Source organism: Muntiacus reevesi, chromosome 13, assembly GCF_963930625.1.
Source record: "Muntiacus reevesi chromosome 13, mMunRee1.1, whole genome shotgun sequence".
Lineage (NCBI taxonomy): Eukaryota > Metazoa > Chordata > Mammalia > Artiodactyla > Cervidae > Muntiacus > Muntiacus reevesi.
The window spans coordinates 62061268-62081476 of record NC_089261.1 but is presented as its reverse complement, the minus strand read 5'-3'; the positions used below and the strand labels follow the sequence as shown (position 1 = coordinate 62081476).

General features: G+C 36.7%; 1 protein-coding gene across 1 annotated transcript in view; it reads left to right on the top strand.

Moving 5' to 3' along the window:
* IQCM (IQ motif containing M) overlaps window positions 1-20209 on the top strand; it is a 405589-nt gene that overhangs the window by 102871 nt on the left and 282509 nt on the right. The window contains exon 6 of the mRNA XM_065903803.1: window positions 10665-10835. Within this exon, the coding sequence (XP_065759875.1) occupies window positions 10665-10835 (171 nt within the window). The remainder of the gene's footprint in view (window positions 1-10664; window positions 10836-20209) is intronic.

Here is a 20209-nt window from a genome sequence, read left to right as displayed (position 1 = left end):
AACCAATACAAATTTATTCTCCAGTAGTTCTAGAGGCCAGAAATCCAAAGTTAATTGCATTGGACTAAGTCCAGGTATCAAGAGTCTGGACTCAGTCAAGACTTTGAGGACCCTAGGGAAGAATCTACTTTGCCTTTCTGAAGGCTGCTTGCATTTCCTGGCTCATGACCATTTTCTCAGATCACTCTGGTCTCTTGCCTCTGTCATCATATTTCCTCTTCCCCTTCTAGTCACATCCACCCCCCACCCCCCTTGTAAGGATACTAGTGTGTAGTCTGTCAGGATAATCCAGGATAATCTTCGCTTCTTAGGATTCTTAATTTAATCTTACCCATAAAACCCTTTAAGTCATATGTGCTAAGGATGAGGATATGACATCTTTGGGGCCTTTGTTCAGTCTACTGCAGGGAACTTTCCCCTTGTGGCACAGTCATGCAGGCTTCAAACTTGGAATGTCCTGGGTTCACACAACCGCTTAGCAATTGTCTAAACTTGGACAAGTGAGTTAATTAATTTTCTTTGCTGTTAAGCTGGGATAAACTCACTACTGACCTTGTAGGTTAATTTTGCGGATAGATCAAGTAATGTATGTTCACGGCTTCCCAGGTGGCACAGTGGTAAAGAACCCACCTGCCGATGCAGGAGCTGTAGGAGACATGGGTTCAATCCCTGGGTCAGGAAGATGCCCTGAAGGAGGAAATGGCAGCCCACTCCAGTATTCTTGCTTGAAAAATTCCATGGAAAGAGGAGCTTGGCGGGCTACAGTCCCTGGGGTCACAAAGAGTTGGACACAACTGAGTGACTGAGCACACACATATACAATATGTCTTAAGTGTTTAGCAAACTAGGCCCTCATTAATGTTAACTGTCATTGCTGTGATTAATGTAGGCCCTGGTGTGTTTGCTCTACCCTGAATAAGGAGAAACAGATCCATGCAAAGTGAGTGAGATCTATGCATGTGAGTGTGTTCTCTACACATGGAGAACATGGTGGATTTACCTCAGCTCCACTCCATGTTCATTTGGTTGTGTTGGTCACCTTTTTTCGTTCTATACTTGATGAGCAGGTGTCAGTACCCACTTACCCATCTGGAATATACTTTGGTTCTGCCAGTGTGGGGCCTGTCCTATTCCACTCCTTTGTTCTTTATTCTTTTTAGCTGTTCAGCACATGAAAATTACAATCCCCACTGTACCTTGTTATCGAGACCTGCCTGTCTCACCCTCTGCACAGAGTTCTTTCCTTAGAATAGGACTGTATCAAATCCTAGCATTAGGATTACTTTATTCCTAGTTGTTTTCTTGCAGTTGTGGTGTCAAGTGGGTTGTGATGGATGGGGTATGGAGAGGAAAGTGGTCCTCAGTAGCTGTACCCACATTTTAGAGAAATGGTTGTTTGTTCTGTTCATTTTTTTTTAGGTGATCTTAAGCCTTTTTCTAATGGCTTTCAGATGGGCTAGGGGTTTATTATTATGTAAAGATCACTGATTGCTTTCCTCAATTCCCTTCCATTATCCTAATTATGAAAAAAAAAATTTCTCAGCTGATACTAGGTGAATGGTTAAATTTAATTTTTGTGACCTTGAAATTTTTGTCTTTTTTATTATAGTATTTTATTTTGGACTATAAAAGGGGATGCCTCAGTCAAAGATAACAAACCATATTGAACCAGAAATCATAATTCTTTTAAAATATTTTTTATTTACTATCAACTTGGAAGTATCTGCCAATCTTGTTCAAATACTTGATAATTCAGAAAGATATTATGCAATAGTGATGGTACTATTCCATTATATTATATCCTAATCACAACAAAGTTCTCACATATTTTTCTAAATTACCTGAAGCTTATCTTGCATCTTGTTATTTCCTCTGTATCTACAAATAGCTATTTCCATTAAATGGCCAAAAACAAGAAAAAACAAATGAAAGCTCTGTTGTATTTGCTATCTCTCAGCACACTTAAATAGAACTGTTAAATAGAACCTAGTATAAAAGGAGTTAGTCATATTCCTTAGATGTTTTATAACATACAACTTGGGAGCCATGGATATTCAGTAGATTATAAATAAGTTAGTTTGTTGGATCTTTATTTTTACTGAATTCTTTTGGACGCAGTTCATTATAAATAAAAGAAGGTAAATAATTTAAGTAACTTTAGAATATATTCATTTTTGACTATAAATTGACAATATAAATTGATTTAAATAGACATTTCAGCCATTGATTCTAAAATTTGAACTAATGCAATAGATGGAATTCAGCTGCCCAAGAAATCTTCTAGGGTTTGATTATTCAACTGATTAAGATGCTATTTGTCAACTCTAGTTTACCACCCCTTTTAATTATATAGATAATCAAACTAAGAACTGCTAATTCTGCCTCCTAACTATTAATTGATTGTAATTACCTACAGATTAAAACTGCATGTGCAATTAACTCAAAGAATTAATTGATAGAAAGAAGTTGATAAAAGGGAAACGGGACGGGCTTGGCATAAAAAAGGCTCTAAGGGCACAGGACCACTAAACCCACTAGTGTCTTGGGCTCTGTCACATCCTCATAAAGATACATCTCACTTGCATCTGGACTTTGGCGCTGTTGGAGGCAGTTGCTTTGATTATTTCTTACAGACATTTGGTTTCCTGGTTGACTGAAACAGTATAATTGAAAAGTTTAAACTCCTATTGTCTTTGGGTTTTGTACTGATATTCGGACAGTTTGGACAAGTCTGCTGCTTAGTTGCTTTAGTTATTTCCAACTCTGTGCAACCCTATGGACTGTAGCCCAGCAGGCTCCTTTGTCCATGGAATTCACCAGGGAAGAATACTGGAGTGGGTTGCCATGACCTCCACGGGATCTCCCCAACCCAGGGATCAAGCTCATGTCTCCTGCATTGCAGGCAGATTCTTTACCACTGAGCCACCAGGGAAGCCCCTGGGGACAAATCTATCCATTTGCAATGTGAAGGAAATGCTTGTCACTGCAAAGATCATAGAAAAATGATGAATGTTTTAACTAGCTAGAGATTTTTTCTTATTTTCTCCCTATTTCCCGTTTTATTTCTTCATTCTCTTGGTTATATCACTGGATGCAATCTTATCAGTTTTCTGTGAGTCATCTAGGTAATTTAGGTTTCTAAAATAATTTTGCTTATTAGATTTTAATAGTATCTCTCACCTGTGTAAATAATTGGCTTATTGTTAACTACATGAATTTGAATGAAAATGGGAAATGAAATAAAAAGCCACCCCCAGCTGATATGTATTTGAAATCTATTACCATTATACATATCAAGATAAATATCAAGAGAGAGAAGATGATCTGATGAAAAATACTTGGTCCTGAAAAAAAAAATAGAATTTTAAAAGTCCCGTTTTAAAGACTCTTCCATTGAATCAGATGCTTATATCAGATGGGACCTTTCACTCTTAGCAGTTTATTGATGGGCCTTTCAGCCAATGCCAGGTCAGCCCAGGAGCATATACTGAACTCATTCTTGGGGCACAGTGTTGTATTCAATGTTATGGAGAATACAAACCAAGTGAAAGACTCTCAAGTCTAGATAGGGAGATGAGATATGAAGAAATCAACAAAATAACATGAACTAGTGGTATAAACATTTTCAAAGACCTAAATAGCTATTGAGGAAATGTAAAGACAGAAGACATTGGTATGGATATTTGACAGTTTTTTTTTTAATGTTCAGATTTAGCTGCTATTTAGCTAATAATGGGCTTCGCTGGTGGCTCAGACAGTAAAGAATCTGCCTGCAATGCAGGAGATCAGGGTTTGGTCCCTGAGTTAAAGAAAGGAATGACTACCCACTCCAATATTCTTGACTGGAGAATTCCATGGACAGAGGAGCCTGGAGGGCTATAGTCATTGGGGTCACAAACAGTTTGATACGACTAAGCAACTAACAATTAGCTAATAATTCCTTGTTAACCTGATGGGGGACTTCCCTGGTAGCTCAGCCAGAAAAGAATCTGCCTGCAACGTGGGAGACCTGGGTTCTGTCCTTCGGCTGGGAATGTCTCCTGGAGGAGGGCATGGCAACCCACTACAGTATTCTTGCCTGGAGAACCAGGAGTTGGACATGACTGTGTGACTAAGCACACACACACAACTTGATGGGACCATTTTGGCTTCTTTCCAAATATCGCTATTGCGTTTAGCCTGCTGCTGCTGCTGCTAAGTCGCTTCAGTCGTGTCCAACTCTGTGCGACCCCACAGATGGCAGCCCACCAGTCTCCGCCATCCTTGGGATTCTCCAGGCAAGAACACTGGAGTGGGTTGCCATTTCCTTCTCCAGTGCATGAAAGTCAAAAGTGAAAGTGAAGTCACTCAGTCGTGTCTGACTCTTCGTGACCCCATGGACTGCAACCCACCAGGCTCCTCCATCCATGGGATTTTTCAGGCAAGAGTACTGGAGTGGGGTGCCATTGCCTTCTCTGATTGCAGGTAGCCTACATTTGTTTAATTTCAGAGTATTTCATTCTATCTTGCTGGCTGATGGTACTGATAAAATTAATTTTTTTTTCACATGTTAATGTACAGCCTACTCTTATGCTGTCTCTCTTTCATACACGCACCCTAGAATGCAGAATCTTCACTTCCATGTGGCATTACCTTTGAAGCTTATGGGCCCTGTGAAGGGTTTGTGAAGGCTTAGTCTGACGTATGACTTCGGTCTTCTTCAAACTATCAGCTTATAACTTTCAACTGACTTTGTGGAATAAACTGGAATTTGTTGCATGTCACCTTCTGTGCCTGGCTTCTTAGGAGGAGTCATTAGCATAGATCAGTGTGTGAATGATCACCTTGAGGATTTTAGTGGAGGCTTTACTGCTTCCTGAAGTGGAAAAGTTATAGCTATATTTTCCAGTGTGATACCTGTATACTGAAGAAAATAATGTATGACTTCTCGATGACATGGATCTGTTTTGTGGGTAGAGAAGATAAAATATTTGAAATGCTCTGGAATCTCTTGGAAAAATGTCATACAGCGTTGAGTTTCATAGTTAGCTGTGCTCCTCAGTAATCAGGAAGATTCTCTTTTCCCTGCGAGATTTAACTTCATGAGGCTAATTCTACTTTATCAGTGTTTACATAGTGACTCTAATCATATTACTAAGGAACCAGAATCATAGAGCAATTCCAAGTAAGATATTGTCCTTGCCCCAGAAATGTTTATACATTTTAAAAGGAGATTGGAAAGAGAAGCTTTGTTATCTAAAACAGTGAGATATTTGTTGTTGAAGTGCATTGAAGCAAGTGGGTAGAATAAAATAGTGCTAATGAATTAAATAATACTTCAAATTAGTCAACAAGGCTTCATAAGAAATGTGGGGTTTACACATCTCAATAACTCTCTTGCTGTCCTTTTATGTCCCTCTGAATTTATAAAAGTTCCCAAGTAAAGTATGTGTATGGCCTTTTCTTTGCTATCCTCTTCTCAGATAATATTTTCAGATTCTCTATGGTCTACTCATTATTGGCATTGCTTCCATTAAAGAAATTCATTTCTTCATATTGTGTTATGAATGAAATATATCATTTATATGTTGCCTCTCCTAGAGACTTTTCCTTTTTGATAGAGGGCAGAGACTGACTGAAATGGAGGAAATACATGCAAACTTAAGATGTGGTAGGATGTATGTGTGTGTATACTGATTACAATATCTCTGAGATAATATCACATTTTATTATTTTATATTGTTATTCTTCCTCCCAATATATAGGACACTAAATTTATGGTCCTGTAAATAAATTGAAGCCATGAAATGAGAGACTGCATTACTTCTGATTTTTCTCTAAATTTATATGGAACTAACCAGTCCATGGAGGACTCTCTTAAATTGAAAGTTTCAGTAAAGAGTATATATATATGAAGAAGTATTAGAAAGAAAATTGGAAATGTAAAACTAGTTTGATTCATTTGGATGGCAGGATTAAATTGTATTTCTGAGAAATAAGTGAACAAATAAATCTTGACTCTCCACTTCTTTATTAAAAATTGTGTGCAGAAATCCTGCATAATAACTACTATGAGGAGAAATATGCGGGCATATACTGGTTCACCTTTTGCTCTTCCAACCTATTTACCTTAGATACTTTCAATAATTTTATTTACTACACAGTATCAAAAGTTCTGCCTTCAAATAATTCTAAATTCTCTTTTAAATGGCTTATATAACAGGGAAGGAGGTTTTCTTTTGTTTTTGTTAAGTGCTATTCACTAATATGACTTTGCTTTAAGCCTCTTTTACAAAAGAAGTCAATGTACTTGAAGAGTCAAAAGAATGAACCTATTAGTTTTCTGATGGGCACACTGCATGTAATAAAACCACGAGAGCTTTATGGTATAAGGAAGCCTATTAACTGAAGCCTCTCTCTATGCATTGCTATCACTTCTTCATCTTAGCATGATTAGATGACAAGATGTAATTTTAATACAGAATAGTGAGGCTGTAAAGATGATTTACTTTCATTTTTGTAACACTAAGCAGTATGATCACTGTGTATTTTTCCTGAATAAATATTCTTTTAACCTGCATTGGTATTTTCAACAGACAGAACATTCTATGATTGGAGAGGATCTGTGTCAAAAAGGTTCTCCCGTTTGACTCGTGATTCCAGTTGGCCTAGTTTCTCTGAATCATCATTAGCATTTCAGGATTATTCTAGTGTAAGTATTTGTAAAACCTGACATGGAGTTGAATTACCATTGTGTTTTCTGGCAAATGATTGAGTTAATTTTGATATAACATGTATGATGTTACTATGAGCATAATTCATTCCTAAAATGATTCCCCATTGAAGTTCATTCTTTTTCCTGAAGTAATGTTTTTGTTATTTTGTGTCAATCTTGCTGATTACCTTAACTCCTAAATATGTGTATTAGTTTTTGTTTGACGGGTGCTAATAGCCAAAGTGCTCATCACAGTGGTTTTCCCTAAATGTGATAGCATCTATTTTTGTAATGGTAACTAAGTTATCAGGAAAATACAGTGGAGGCCGGAGGAGAATTTGTCAGGAAAATACAGTGGAGGCCAGAGGAGAATAAAGATGTTTGTAAGAAGTGTGGCACTAAGAAGTTTTAAAAATCGAAACATACCGTCATGACCACATACTGATGGTTTATGAATGAGGTTTCTCTAAACTGAGACATGGGAATCTGTGACTTGAAAATGGAATCCAGATTTCACATTAAGTTCACATGCTCATCAGGGCAAGTCCTGTGATGTGTCTATGTAAATAGTGAAAGCAGCTCATACGTTCTAAAATCTTTAGCAATGATTTCTTAAAAGACTGCAAAATGCCATTTAATAACATGTATGTCATATAGTGTCTGTATAGGTGTCTGAGTTTCTTACATCTCCTGTATGTTCTGCTTTGTATGTGAATGTGTCTGTCTCATCCTTTCTTTGCCTTTTATTCATATCATTAATTTTTTTTTTTTTGACTCATCATTTGTATTAGTGTTCTTGTGTTGCCATGACAAAATGCCATAGACCAGGTGGCTTAAACAACAGAAATTTATTTCTCAAAGTCCTAAAGACTGGAAGTCCAGGGTCAAGGTGCCAGCAGGGTGGTTTTCTCCTGTGGCTTCTCAACCCTTAACTTGCAGAGAGATGCTTCCTTGATGTGTCCTTACATGGCCTTTCCAGTGTGTGTGTCTAGTGTTTCTCTCTCCCTTATAAGTATGCTAGTCATATTAGATTAATGCCCTACCCTTATGAACTCATTTAACCTAATTACCTCTCCATGGATAGTATCTCCAAATACAGTTACATTGGGGCTTAAGGATTCATATAATTGTGGGGAGACACAGTTCAGTCCATAACACCATTAGATAGCTGATAGCAATTATTTTTCTTGTCTGTTGAATAGCTTGTTACCTAGTATTTTTTAAAAAATCTTGAGTTTTTATATTTTTCCTGTAAACCAAAATTTTTCAATTATGTAATACTTCTACCACTCAATTCTTTGTAAGTAAGTACACTAAAAGTCAATCATTACATCCTTGTTTTAGATAAGGACATAATATGAATATTATTAAGGAAAATTATATGAATTTAGATGAGGAAATTATATGAATATTATTTCCTGAAACTCAAAGTTATTGTAATCTATTCATAGTTTTAAGAATATATTAATTAAATATACAAAAAATTATTACCTCCAGCTAATGGGATGTATATTTCTAATTCATACATGTCATTAGCAAAAGTAACACCCATAGATGGTTGTTTTCATTATTTTCCAGTAAAGGGGAGTAAATGAACTATTGTTTCTATGCCTGCCAGTTCTATGCTATTTTACATTAATAATTTAGAGATTGCTCCTAGCTAAGTGAGGAAGTATATTTAAATATATCACTTTGGGGAGTAAATCTGGCAAGAATAGACATGACTGGAGAGCTCCCAAATGCAAGATTGAGAATGTTCACTCATTGCTGACTGGGGAATTAGGAGTGCAAAGGGCTACAAACCATGGCTTTGAATGATGGATGGTGCTTTGGATATGTGTACCTGCCTAAAAAATTTGGGGTAGACTAGAGTGGAGACTGGGTGAGCATTAAGAGGCCTGTCATATCAGTCCAGTTAGAGGCTTATCTTACCCTTGCAAACCTATTATGTCGGGTGTAGGGTGGGAATGGATAAGAGAGAGTAAGATTGAAATCTTCAAATTATTTTCCTTCAGCTCACTGCACCTTTAGTTTTCACCATCGAAAGTCTAACTTTTTTGTTTTTTTTTTTTTAAGTAAGGTTTCTCCTGTCATTTATTCTTTAAAATAACAATTCTAAAAGGGGTTAAACACCAAGTTCTAAATTAAGCTTTTTTTCCCTTTTCTTTTTATTGTGGTAAACTATTCGTAAGATAAAATTTATCATTTTAACAGTTTCAAGTGTACATACAGTAAGTATGCCCACATTGCTATGTAACCATTACTGCCATCCATTTCCTGAACATTTTTATCTTTCCAAACTAAAACTCTGTACCCATTGAACACTAATTCCTTGTTCTTCCTTTCCCCCATCTCCTGGCAACAAATATTCTACTTTCTTGTGATTGGCTTGTCTCACTTATAATGTCTTCAAGGTTCATCCATGTTGTATCCTGTGTCAGAATTTCCTTTTTACAAAGGGCTGAAAAATATTCTGTTACATATGTGCTATATTTTGTTTATCCATTCATCTGATGGTGGACACTTGGGTTGCTTCTACCATTTGAATCTTGCAAATAATTTCACTATGAGCATGGATGTACAAATATTGTTTGAGTCCTTTCTTTCACGTCTTTTGGGTACATATCCAGGAGTGGAATTGCTAAACCACATGGACTTCCCTGGGAGCTCAGTGGTAAAGAATTTGCCGGCAGGATAGGAGATCGGGGTTCAATCCCTGGGTTGGGAAGATCCCGTGGAGGAGGGAATGGCAACCTACTCCAGTATTCTTGCCTGGAGAACCCCATGGTTGGAGGAGCCTGATGGGCTACATACAGTCGTTCATGGGGTCACATACAGTTGGACACGACTGAAGCGACTAAGCAGCGGCAGCATTGTATCCGTGTTTAATATTTTGAGGAATCATTACACTATTATTTAGTACATTGGCTGCCCATTTTACATTCCCTCTAGCAATGTGCCTGTGTTGTAGTTTCTCCACATTTTCATCAGCACTTATGCTTTCCTAATACATCCTAATGGATGTGAAGTGTTAAGTGATGTTGATGTGAGTTTGTTCAATCAGGTCCAGAAGACAAAAAGGAACTAGAAAAATTGAGAATGTAGAAAGAAGCTTGCATTGTTTAGGAGGAGTGATGACAGGGTACAGAAAAGCCTGTATTTGAATTTGTGGGAGGAGAGAAAAATATAACACATTTTGCTTTCAAAACACTCTCTAGAGGTTAGTTCCTCTCAGAATTTTAATTCTCTCAAATAAGAAAGTTAATGTGGATACACTTACTTTAGACTAAAAGAAAATATCCCCTTTAAGCCTAAAGTTTTAATTTTCTTTTTAAAGTATTTTGTATCCTATATGTTTTTAGTTCTAATTAGATGATAATACAATAACGTTATATGTTCTTAGCTTTAATGTTTCATTTCTGCAACTGCAGACTTATTGTATTAGAATTTCCAGTATTTTAAACAATGGCATATAGGCTCCCAAACTTCTTTGCAGTAAGTTAAAGATGCTGTCTGCAGTCCTGAGATATTTATACTGTTAATTATCTTGAAAGATAATATTTATCCAAATAAGTGAGCACCTGTCAATAAAATCCCCTGCATAACATAAAAATGTGGTATTACATTGCAATAATATAGGAAAGACTACCATCTCCAACTTTGTTGCTGCAATTTCATTTCACAACTCTTCTTTACAAGGTTTGCTAACTTTATGATAATGTATGAAGCAATCTGGAAACCCACAATCTGAAGGAAGGTAAGTGTGGAAAACAACCCTGGTATTTATAAAAATTCTGAGATGAAAAATTAATATCAATAGTGCTCTTAAAAAATCTTGAATAAAAACAAATATTGACAAAAATTTGTGTAAGAAGTTAATTTCTAGTTAATATTTAGAAACACAGGAGAGTGAAGAACTTACAGTTTTTTATTGGAGTATAGTTGCTTTACAGTGTTGTGTTCGTTTCAGCTGTGCAGTGAAGTGGATCAGCTCGATGTGTACCATATACCCTCCCTCTTGGACCTCCTGCTCACCACCCTGCACCCCCACATTCCCCCCCGCCCCGGGTCCCCACAGACCATGGAGCTGAGCTCTCTCTGCGGTACAGTAGCGTCCCACCAGCTGTCTAGTTTACACTCGGTAGAGTGTACAGACGTCCATCCCAGTCTCCCAGGTCACCCCACTGCCCCGTCCCACCGTGTCAATAGGGCTGTTCTTTCTGTGCCTCTGTATTCCTGCCCTGGCAGTGCGTTCATCTGTACCATTTTTCTGGATTCCACATATATGGGTTAATACGCAATATTTGCTTTTCTCTTTCTGACTTACTTCACTCTTTATGGCAGTCTCCAGGTCCAGCCATGTCTCTTACAAGTGACAAGGCAGAACTCTCCTCAGTGAGTGGCTAATTTACAATTGCGTCACTGTGGCTGTGGGAGCAGAAAGTTCTCTGATGCGAACTCCGCCATTTGATGGCACTCTAGAATGAGGATGAGATAAGCAAGGGAATGTCCAGGCATGTGGACTTGTGTCCTTATTGCGGTGGTGACAAGATTTAGGGATGGAGGAGCAGAGGGGAAAGAACAGTTGTGGTTGTCTGGATGGAAGAGCAGGGTGCATTTCAGGAAGTAAAAGAAATTGGGTGTGGTAAAAGCATAACATTCAAGTGAGAAGGTGACAAGAAAATGAAGATTTAAGAATAGTCCCATCATCCTGAAGTGCCTTCCTTAGCGCCTTCCGTAGGATATCGTTTGATCCCTTTATTTCTTTTTTTAAAAAATTAATTAATTTTTAATTTATTTATTTTAGTTGGAAGCTAATTACTTTACAATATTGTAGTGGTTTTTGCCATACATTGACATGAATCATCCATGGGTATACATGTGTCCCCCATCCTGAGCCCCGCTCCCACCTCCCTCCCCATCCCATCCCTCAGCGTCATCCCAGTGCACCAGCCCTGAGCACCCTGTCTCATGCATCCAACCTGGACTGGCGATCTGTTTCATATGATAATATACAAGTTTCAGGGCTATTCTCTCAAATTATCCCACCCTTGCCTTCTCCCATAGAGTCCAAAAGACTGTTCTATACATTTGTGTCTCTTTTGCTGTCTTGTGTATAGGGTTATCATTACCATCTTTCTAAATTCTATATATATGTGTTAGTATACTATATTGGTGTTTTTCTTTCTGGCTTATTTCACTCTGTATAATAGGCTCCAGTTTCATCCACCTCATTAGAACTGATTCAAATATATTCTTTATAATGGCTGAGTAATATTCCATTGCGTACATGTAACACAACTTTCTTATCCATTCATCTGCTGATGGGCATCTAGGTTGCTTCCATGTCCTGGCTATTATAAACAGTGCTGCGATCAACATTGGGGTGCACGTGTCTCTTTCAGATCTGGTTTCCTTGGTGTGTATGCCCAGGAGTGAGATTGCTGGGTCATATGGCAGTTCTATTTCCAGTTTTTAAAGGAATCTCCACACTGTTCTCCATAGTGGCTGTACTAGTTTGCATTCCCACCAACAGTGTAAGAGGGTTCATTTTTCTCCACACCCTCTTCAGCATTTATTGCTTGTAGACTTTTGGATAGCAGCCATTCTGACCGTTGAGATGGTACCTCATTGTGGTTTTGATTTGCATTTCTCTGATAATGAGTGATGTTGAGCATCTTTTCATGTGTTTGTTAGCCATCTGTATGTCTTCTTTGGAGAAATGTCTGTTTAGTTCTTTGGCCCAGTGTTTGATTGGGTCACTTATTTTTCTGAAATTAATCTGCAAGAGTTGCTTGTATATTTTTGAGATTAATTCTTTGTCAGTTCCTTTGTTTGCTATTATTTTCTCCCATTCTGAAGGCTGTCTTTTCCCTTTGCTTATAGTTTCCTTCATTGTGCAAAAGCTTTTAAGTTTCATTAGGTCCCATTTGTTTATTTTTGCTTTTATTTCCATTACTCTGGGAGGTGGGTCATAGAGGATCCTGCTGTGATTTATGTTGGAGAGTGTTTTGCCTATGTTTTTCTCTAAGAGTTTTATAGTTTCTGGTCTTACATTTAGATCTTTAATCCATTTTGAGTTTATTTTTGTGTATGGTGTTAGAAAGTGTTGTAGTTTCATTCTTTTACAAGTGGTTGACCAGTTTTCCCAGCATCACCTATTAAAGAGATTGTCTTTTCTCCAATGTATATTCTTGCCTCCTTTGTCAAAGATAAGGTGTCCATAGGTACGTGAATTTATCCCTGGGCTTTCTATTTTGTTCCATTGATCTATATTTCTGTCTTTGTGCCAGTACCATACTGTCTTGATGTGAAAAGAATTTGCCTAACCATGACACTAGGAAGTAAAGGAATACAAGCAAATAGAATTTGGTTTAATAACTGGTTGCATTCCACGTTGTTCATTTGTGTTTCAAAGAACACAGTGTGAGTCTTCTGGGCATATATGGACTTCCCTCCTCCCAAAGAGAACAAGTCCTGTATGAGAGAAACCAGGAGTCACTGGTCACATTTTTGAACATACTTATAGATTCATCACTTTGAATTTCCCCTTGTGGCTCAGTGGCGAATCCGCCTGCAATGCAGGAGACACAGATTCGATCCCTGGGTCATGAAGATCCCCTGGAAGAGGTCATGGCAAGCCACTCCAGTATTCTTGCCTGGAAAATGCCATGAACAGAGGAGCCTGGTGGGCTACAGTCCCTGGGGTCATAAAGAGTCGTACGACTGAATCAGCTAAGCACAGGTACCTCCCAAAGAGAACTGTCCTGCATGAGAGAAACCAGGAGTCACCGCCATATTTCTACACGTACACGTAGAGTCATCACATAAACACAACTGAAATAAATTTTATGAAAAACATTTTTTAGAAATGAAATGAAAGCATGTCAAGTATAGCATTATTCTTTATATTAATTTTGACCATGAAATGGGTTGACTAGATTTTAGAGAAATTTTTTATCAGTTTTCTCTGGAGAGTTTTCTTGTGCAATTTTGGTGAAAGAAAACTGTAAGAATCTAAGGGGATATTCTTCTTTGAAATTTAGATATTTTTATGTGATTCTTTACCAAACTGTGCTGTCAGAAGACTGTGGGCATTCACTTGAAAGATGTTACTACATAATAAAAAGTAGTCAATTAACTTTTAATATGTAAAACATCTTTCCTCTTTTTTTCCTCCTCCATCATAATCTCTTCTCTCTGCTGTTTTCCTTCCCTCTGCCACATAGTTGAGAGATATTTTAATTATTTTCATGTTCATGATATTCTCATCTTGTGGGCTGCATTTGATAAAAAGATCATCTGATTTGATTTTCTGATATTTCAAAGGATTAACATAAATCATTGTGACTATTAAGTTTAAAATTTCTATTTATTCAGATAATTTCTTATATTTAAAAAGATCATTTTGGATACTAACGAAATGATATGTTGAAAATCCTGTAGTAGTCTTGGGACTGCTTTAAGCCTTGAGTTAACTACATGACTATGATTTGACATGTTGAACAATATTCCAACAGTTTCCTTTTTTCTAATTTTTTAATTTATTTGTTATGGTCTTGTTACAAGGAGTAGTGATGTTTAATACTGAATATTATCTTCAAATTTCACATTTTAATTTTGAAATGCATATTTATTTTCTTATGAAATATAAAATTTTGAATCTTTGTGATAGAGTGATGCAGATATTTATTTTGATATACTCCTATATATATAATTATTATTTTAATGTATGTACTTGCAGCTAAAACTCTACATTCAGTAGTTATATTGCCTTGCAGCAGTATTATCTGAACCTGCTATTTTTATATCATATATTTTATATGGTCTTAGGTATTTTTATGATCATTATTTATTTTTTTGAATCTTTCTTTCTAGATAAAAATTTCTCCTGTTGCCTTAAAGTATGTTTGGGGAAAAATAAAGGAGGTACTTCATGTAGAATTCCTCTGGCAATAGTTTAAGATGTACAGTCACAATAAATTGGTAGGCATATATATTTAAAACTATTCTAACAAAGTTTTAAAAGAAAGCACTGTTGATGAATGCATGCTTTGGATTACACTGTTTCTTAGGTTTACCAATGTACCACAATTTAAACTACATCACAATACCACTCACACTAAGAAATATTAAAAAATGGAAGGTTAGGTAAATAGAAATAATTTAAATTTGTATTTTGGGACTGATACATTTTTATAGAGAAGAATCTTGATCTACACTTCTCATTTCTTTGATTATAGGAGACCATTAGTTTTTTAGTTTCAGAATTCACTTCACAATCTTTCTTTACCATAGAAGACAAAGGATTCAATCAAATTCTGCTAATCATGTTGACCCTTTATTCTCAGATATCCTCTTGTGGGAAAGGTATTTGAGAGACTCTAGGACCCTGGGCATTAATAACAGTGCTCGCCACAGTCCTAGTTTTATAATAATCTCCCAGTCCACACATTCATCCTTTCTGAAACAAGCTGGAGTGTGATTGTTACCAAAACCTGGATGAAAAATGAGGAGCTGGCTGCAGAGAACATTGGGACCACTATTAGGTTAAGGGAGTGAACAGACTGTGCTTGCCCTGGGGAATCCCCCTCCCCCACCCTCCTGGGAACCTAGGTACGCTTGTTCTCTAGGAAAGGGAACATTAACTAAATTTCTTAAAAAGTAATGAAAGAGAACAAACTGTAAAAAGGCAGCCAAAAAAGGCAAACATCTGTTACTGAACATGCCTTACTTGACTTCCTTTTAATGTTCTTAGGAATAAATTTATGAACTAGGAAAGGTTCAGCACTAATTAGCTTGTTTTCATCAAACAAAATGCACCAGACATGGATGTTGAATATGAATGAAAACTTCAGTAGTAATAATAAGTAGACACAGAAAGTGCCAGGGGAAGTAGAAAGTGCTGGCATCCAGGGTTATGGCCACAGGCTTTGGATCTTGCTGTGACTGTTAATATTGCATTGATTTAGATTTGCTTTTTTAAATGATCAGAAAAGAATCTAAAAAATCAAGTATATTCATTAAACAATAGATGGATTAGGTGCAAAATTTTCTCCTCAATTATACACTTTTAGCTTAATGAGATGTTACACTAAATTGCAATGACAAATATGCTTGCAATACCTATATTTTGAAGGAAACCCCAAGGAGCCAAAAATGAAAAAAATCAACCACACATTACAACAACAATGCTTTATAATCTTATTTTCTCATTCAAAAATATATTCTGAACATCTTTTCTTATTGATTAACATATATTCTGTAGCATTAAATTAATGACAGTGCTACTCTATTGAATGTAACTCCAAGGACATAGCTCATTTTTGGTTATTTTGGCAATTGGCTACTTTAATGGGATGCAGTACACTATATTTGTAGTTAAATGTTTGTGCATATTCTTAATTTCCTTAGAATAAATTTCTTTTAGTGACGTTGTCATTATGTTTCTTATTTGTTTTTTACTGTGTATTGCTAATTTGTCTTCCAAAGAAGTGTTGGTTTTCAATTTTCACATAGATTTCCACTGCTGCTTCTTCCTCAAAAACAAAAGTATGCAAAGAAAAAAAAACAATAATCAACTAAAATTAGATAATTTTCTGCAGGTTTAGTTTAAAGCAGAGTTAGATTTTAGGATGTTTTGTGAAGTGGGGAAATATCCTCTAGTCCTTTGCCACTCTGTGGGTCAACAGAATTATTATCATCTGGGAACTGGTTAAAAGTGTAGGCTTTTAGGACCCACCCCAAATCTATTGAATCAAAATCTGTTGTATGAATAAGATCAATAGTGATTTATATATTAAATATATAAATATAATTATATATAAATATATAAATATATATTCTCAAACATATAAATGTTTGAGAAATACTGTTTAGGCAATTCCCCATAACATTTTGCCTTTTAAGTGGGCTTTTGATAAATAGTGACAGTCTATTCAATGTAATATTTTCCTGACAAATACCTGAAGTACAGATATAAAGACCCACAAGACCTTGTAGAACTAACACCCCAAAAAAGATGTCCTTTTCATCATAGAGGACTGAAATGCAAAAGTAGGAAGTCAAGAGATACCTGGAGTAACAGGTAAGTTTAGCCTTGGAAATGAAAATGAAAGCAGAGCAGAGGCAAGGGAACATGTTGGTCATCGCAAACACCCTCTTCCAACAACACAAGGGATGTCCTACACATGGACATCACTAGATGGTCAACACTGAAATCAGATTGATTATATTCTTTGCAGCCAAAGATGGAGAAGCTCTATACAGTCAGCAAAAACAAGACCGGGAGCTGACTGTGGCTCAGATCATCAGCTCCTTATTGCAAAATTCAAGATTACATTGAAGAAATTAGGAAAAACCCCTAGACCAGTCTGATATGACCTAAATCAAATCCCTTATGATTATACAGTGGAGGTGATGAATAGATTCAAGGGACTAGATCTGGTAGACAGAGTGCCTGAAGAACTATGGACGGAGGTTTGTAACATTGTACAGGAGGTGGTGATGAAAACCATTCCAAAGAAAAAGATTGCAAGAAGGCAAAGCAATTGTCTGAAGAAGCCTTACAGCTAGCTGAGAAAAGAAAAGTGAAAGGCAAAGGAGAAAGGGAAGGATATACCCAACTGAAGTAGGGTTCCAGAGGATAGCAAGGAGTGATAAGAATGTGTTCTTAAGTGAACAATGCAAAAAAATAGAGGAAAACAATAGAGTGGGAAAGACTAGAGATCTCTTCAAGAAAATTGGAGATGCTACAGGAACATTCCATGCAAAGATGGGCTCAGTAAAGGACAGAAATGGTATGGACCTAACAGAAGTGGAAGACATCAATAAGAGGTGTCCAGAATACACAGAAGAACTGTACAAAAAAGATCTTCATGACCCAGATAATCATGATGGTGTGATCATTCACCTAGAGCCAGACATCCTGAAGTGTGAAGTCAAGTGGGCCTTAGGAAACATTACTACAAATAAAACTAGTGGAGGTGATGGAATTCCAGCTGAGAAATTTCAGATCCTAATAAGGATGATGCTGTTAAAGTACTGCACTCAATATGCCAAAAACTTTGGAAAACACAGCAATGGCCACAGGACTGGAAAAGGTCAGTTTTCTTGCCACCACTTCTTATTAAGTTTATACATAAAAATACTGATGTATAATACACTATGATTGATCACTATATAATGAAGTGGTGCTTATTCCTTATTACCAGTATACTGTTTTATTCTTCAATTATATATGTGTGTGATATATATACACACACACACTTTTTCAGATTCTTTTCCATTATAGGTTATAACAGAATATTGAACACAGTTCCCTGTGCTATATAGTAGGTCTTTGCTGTTTATCTCTTTTATATATATATATATAGTGTGTGTGTACACACACACACACACACACACACATATATATATATATATATATATACACACCTCTTCATTGGGGGTGAAAGAAGAGAGTGAAAATGCTGACTTAAAACTCAACAACAGCAGCAAAGAAGTCAACATTCAAAAAACTAGGGTCATGGCATCCAGTCCCATCACTTCATGGCAAATAGAAGGGGAAAATGTGGAAGCAGTGACAGATTTTATTTACTTGGGCTCCAAAATCACTGTGGACAGTAACTGCAGTAATGAAATTAAAAGACACCTGCTCCTTGGGAGAAAAGCTACGACAAACCTAGACAACGTATTAAAAAGCCGAGACATCCCTTTGCAGATAAAGATCTGTCTAGTCATAGCTATGGTTTGTCCAGCAGTCATGTACAAGAATGTAAGCCTTGAACCATAAAGATGACTGAGCTCTGAAGAACTAATGGTTTTGAATTGTGGTTCTGGAGAAGACTCTTGAGAGTCCTTTGGACAGAAAGATTGAACCAGTCAATTCTAAAGGAAATCAACCCTGAATAGCCATTGGAAGGATTGATGCTGAAGCTGAAGCTCCAATACTGTGGTCATATGATGCAAAGAGCTGACTCCTTGGAAAAGACCCTGATGCTGGGAAAAATTGAGGGCAGGAGGAAGAGGGGACGACAGAGGATGAGTTCGTTGGATGGCATCACTGACTCAATGGACATGAGTTTGAGCAAACTCTGGAAGATAATGAAGGGGTGGGAAGTCTGGCTTGATGTAGTCCATGGGGTCACAGACATTGTCGGACATGACTTAGCCAACTGAATAACAACTATTCTTTGCTTAATTTAGAATTGTGGCAGGATAGGAATGCATTCTGCTTAATTTAGAGTTGTGGCAGGATAGGAATGCATTTTCTTGTGAATGTTGATGAGTAAAATTATAACCAATCAAAGATCTGAGAAACACATTTTCAAATAATGAAATAAAAATAGTGAATATCAAAATTGGCCTGGGAATATATGCCAGGTAATAGACCTCTTAAACCAATAAAGTAATCTGTACAATTTCAATAAGCCAATATATCCAAGTGTATCCTTACTCTCGAAGAATTAGATCTTAGTGATTTATAAACACATAAAGTTTGAGAAGCATACTTTTATGTAATTCCCCATAAAAGTGCTTCAAACAAGGGTAGTTAGCCAAGTTTTAGTTAGTGGCTGGGGCAGCTTTTAACAGCCCGCCATACATTTGATTTGTTGTTGTCTAGTCACTAAATTGTGTCCAACTCTTTTGTGACCCCGTCTATTGTATGTAGCTTGCCCGGCTCCTCTGTCCCTGGGATTTCCCAGGCAAGAATGCTGAAGTGGGCTGCCTTCATTTTCTTCTCCATGGGATCTTCTCGACCCAGGGATTGAAGCCTGGTCTCCCACATTGCAGGCAGGTTCTTTACCAACTGAGCCATGAGGGAAGTCTTATGTATTTATAGGTTCATGCACTTAAAACTTCAGAGTAAGATAGCTCATTCCTGGCAGCAGCTGTTCCATTGCTTGGCATTCTTGAATTCTGAAATTTCCAAGAACATACAGGGGAGATCTAGAACCATGTATGCTCCTAGGGGTCTTTGATAAACTTGGAAAATGCATAGATTTCCAATATCTTTTTATTCTTTTCTTTCTTGGGGGACTGACATTCACCTTAAACTTAGGGAACTTTTCTATCACACGGTTTTAAAAATTTCTATTGTTTTATGTGTCAATAGTGCAAAGCAGTATATTATTCATATACATATCTATATGTAGCTCTATATATGTATCTTAAAGAATAAAACTGAAACAAATACTTATAAAACTTAGGGAATGGAACTCTTTGTGTCTTTTCCCTCCCTTCATAATTTGAATAAACTGATCTTCTTAATTTTATGTTAATTGTTCCCCTGTTTTCTTTATAATTTTAGCACATCTAGATACATCTCCAGTTAGTATTTTGCTTAATATTACTTGTATTTGACTTTATCTATATGAAATTATAATGTGTTCTCTTTTTGCCCAACAATGTATTTTTGAGAACTGTCAGTCTTCATAAATGTTGACCTCTGCCCCCGTGGTTCATTCATTTTCATGGGTGCACAACATTCCATTGAATAATCACATTGAAATT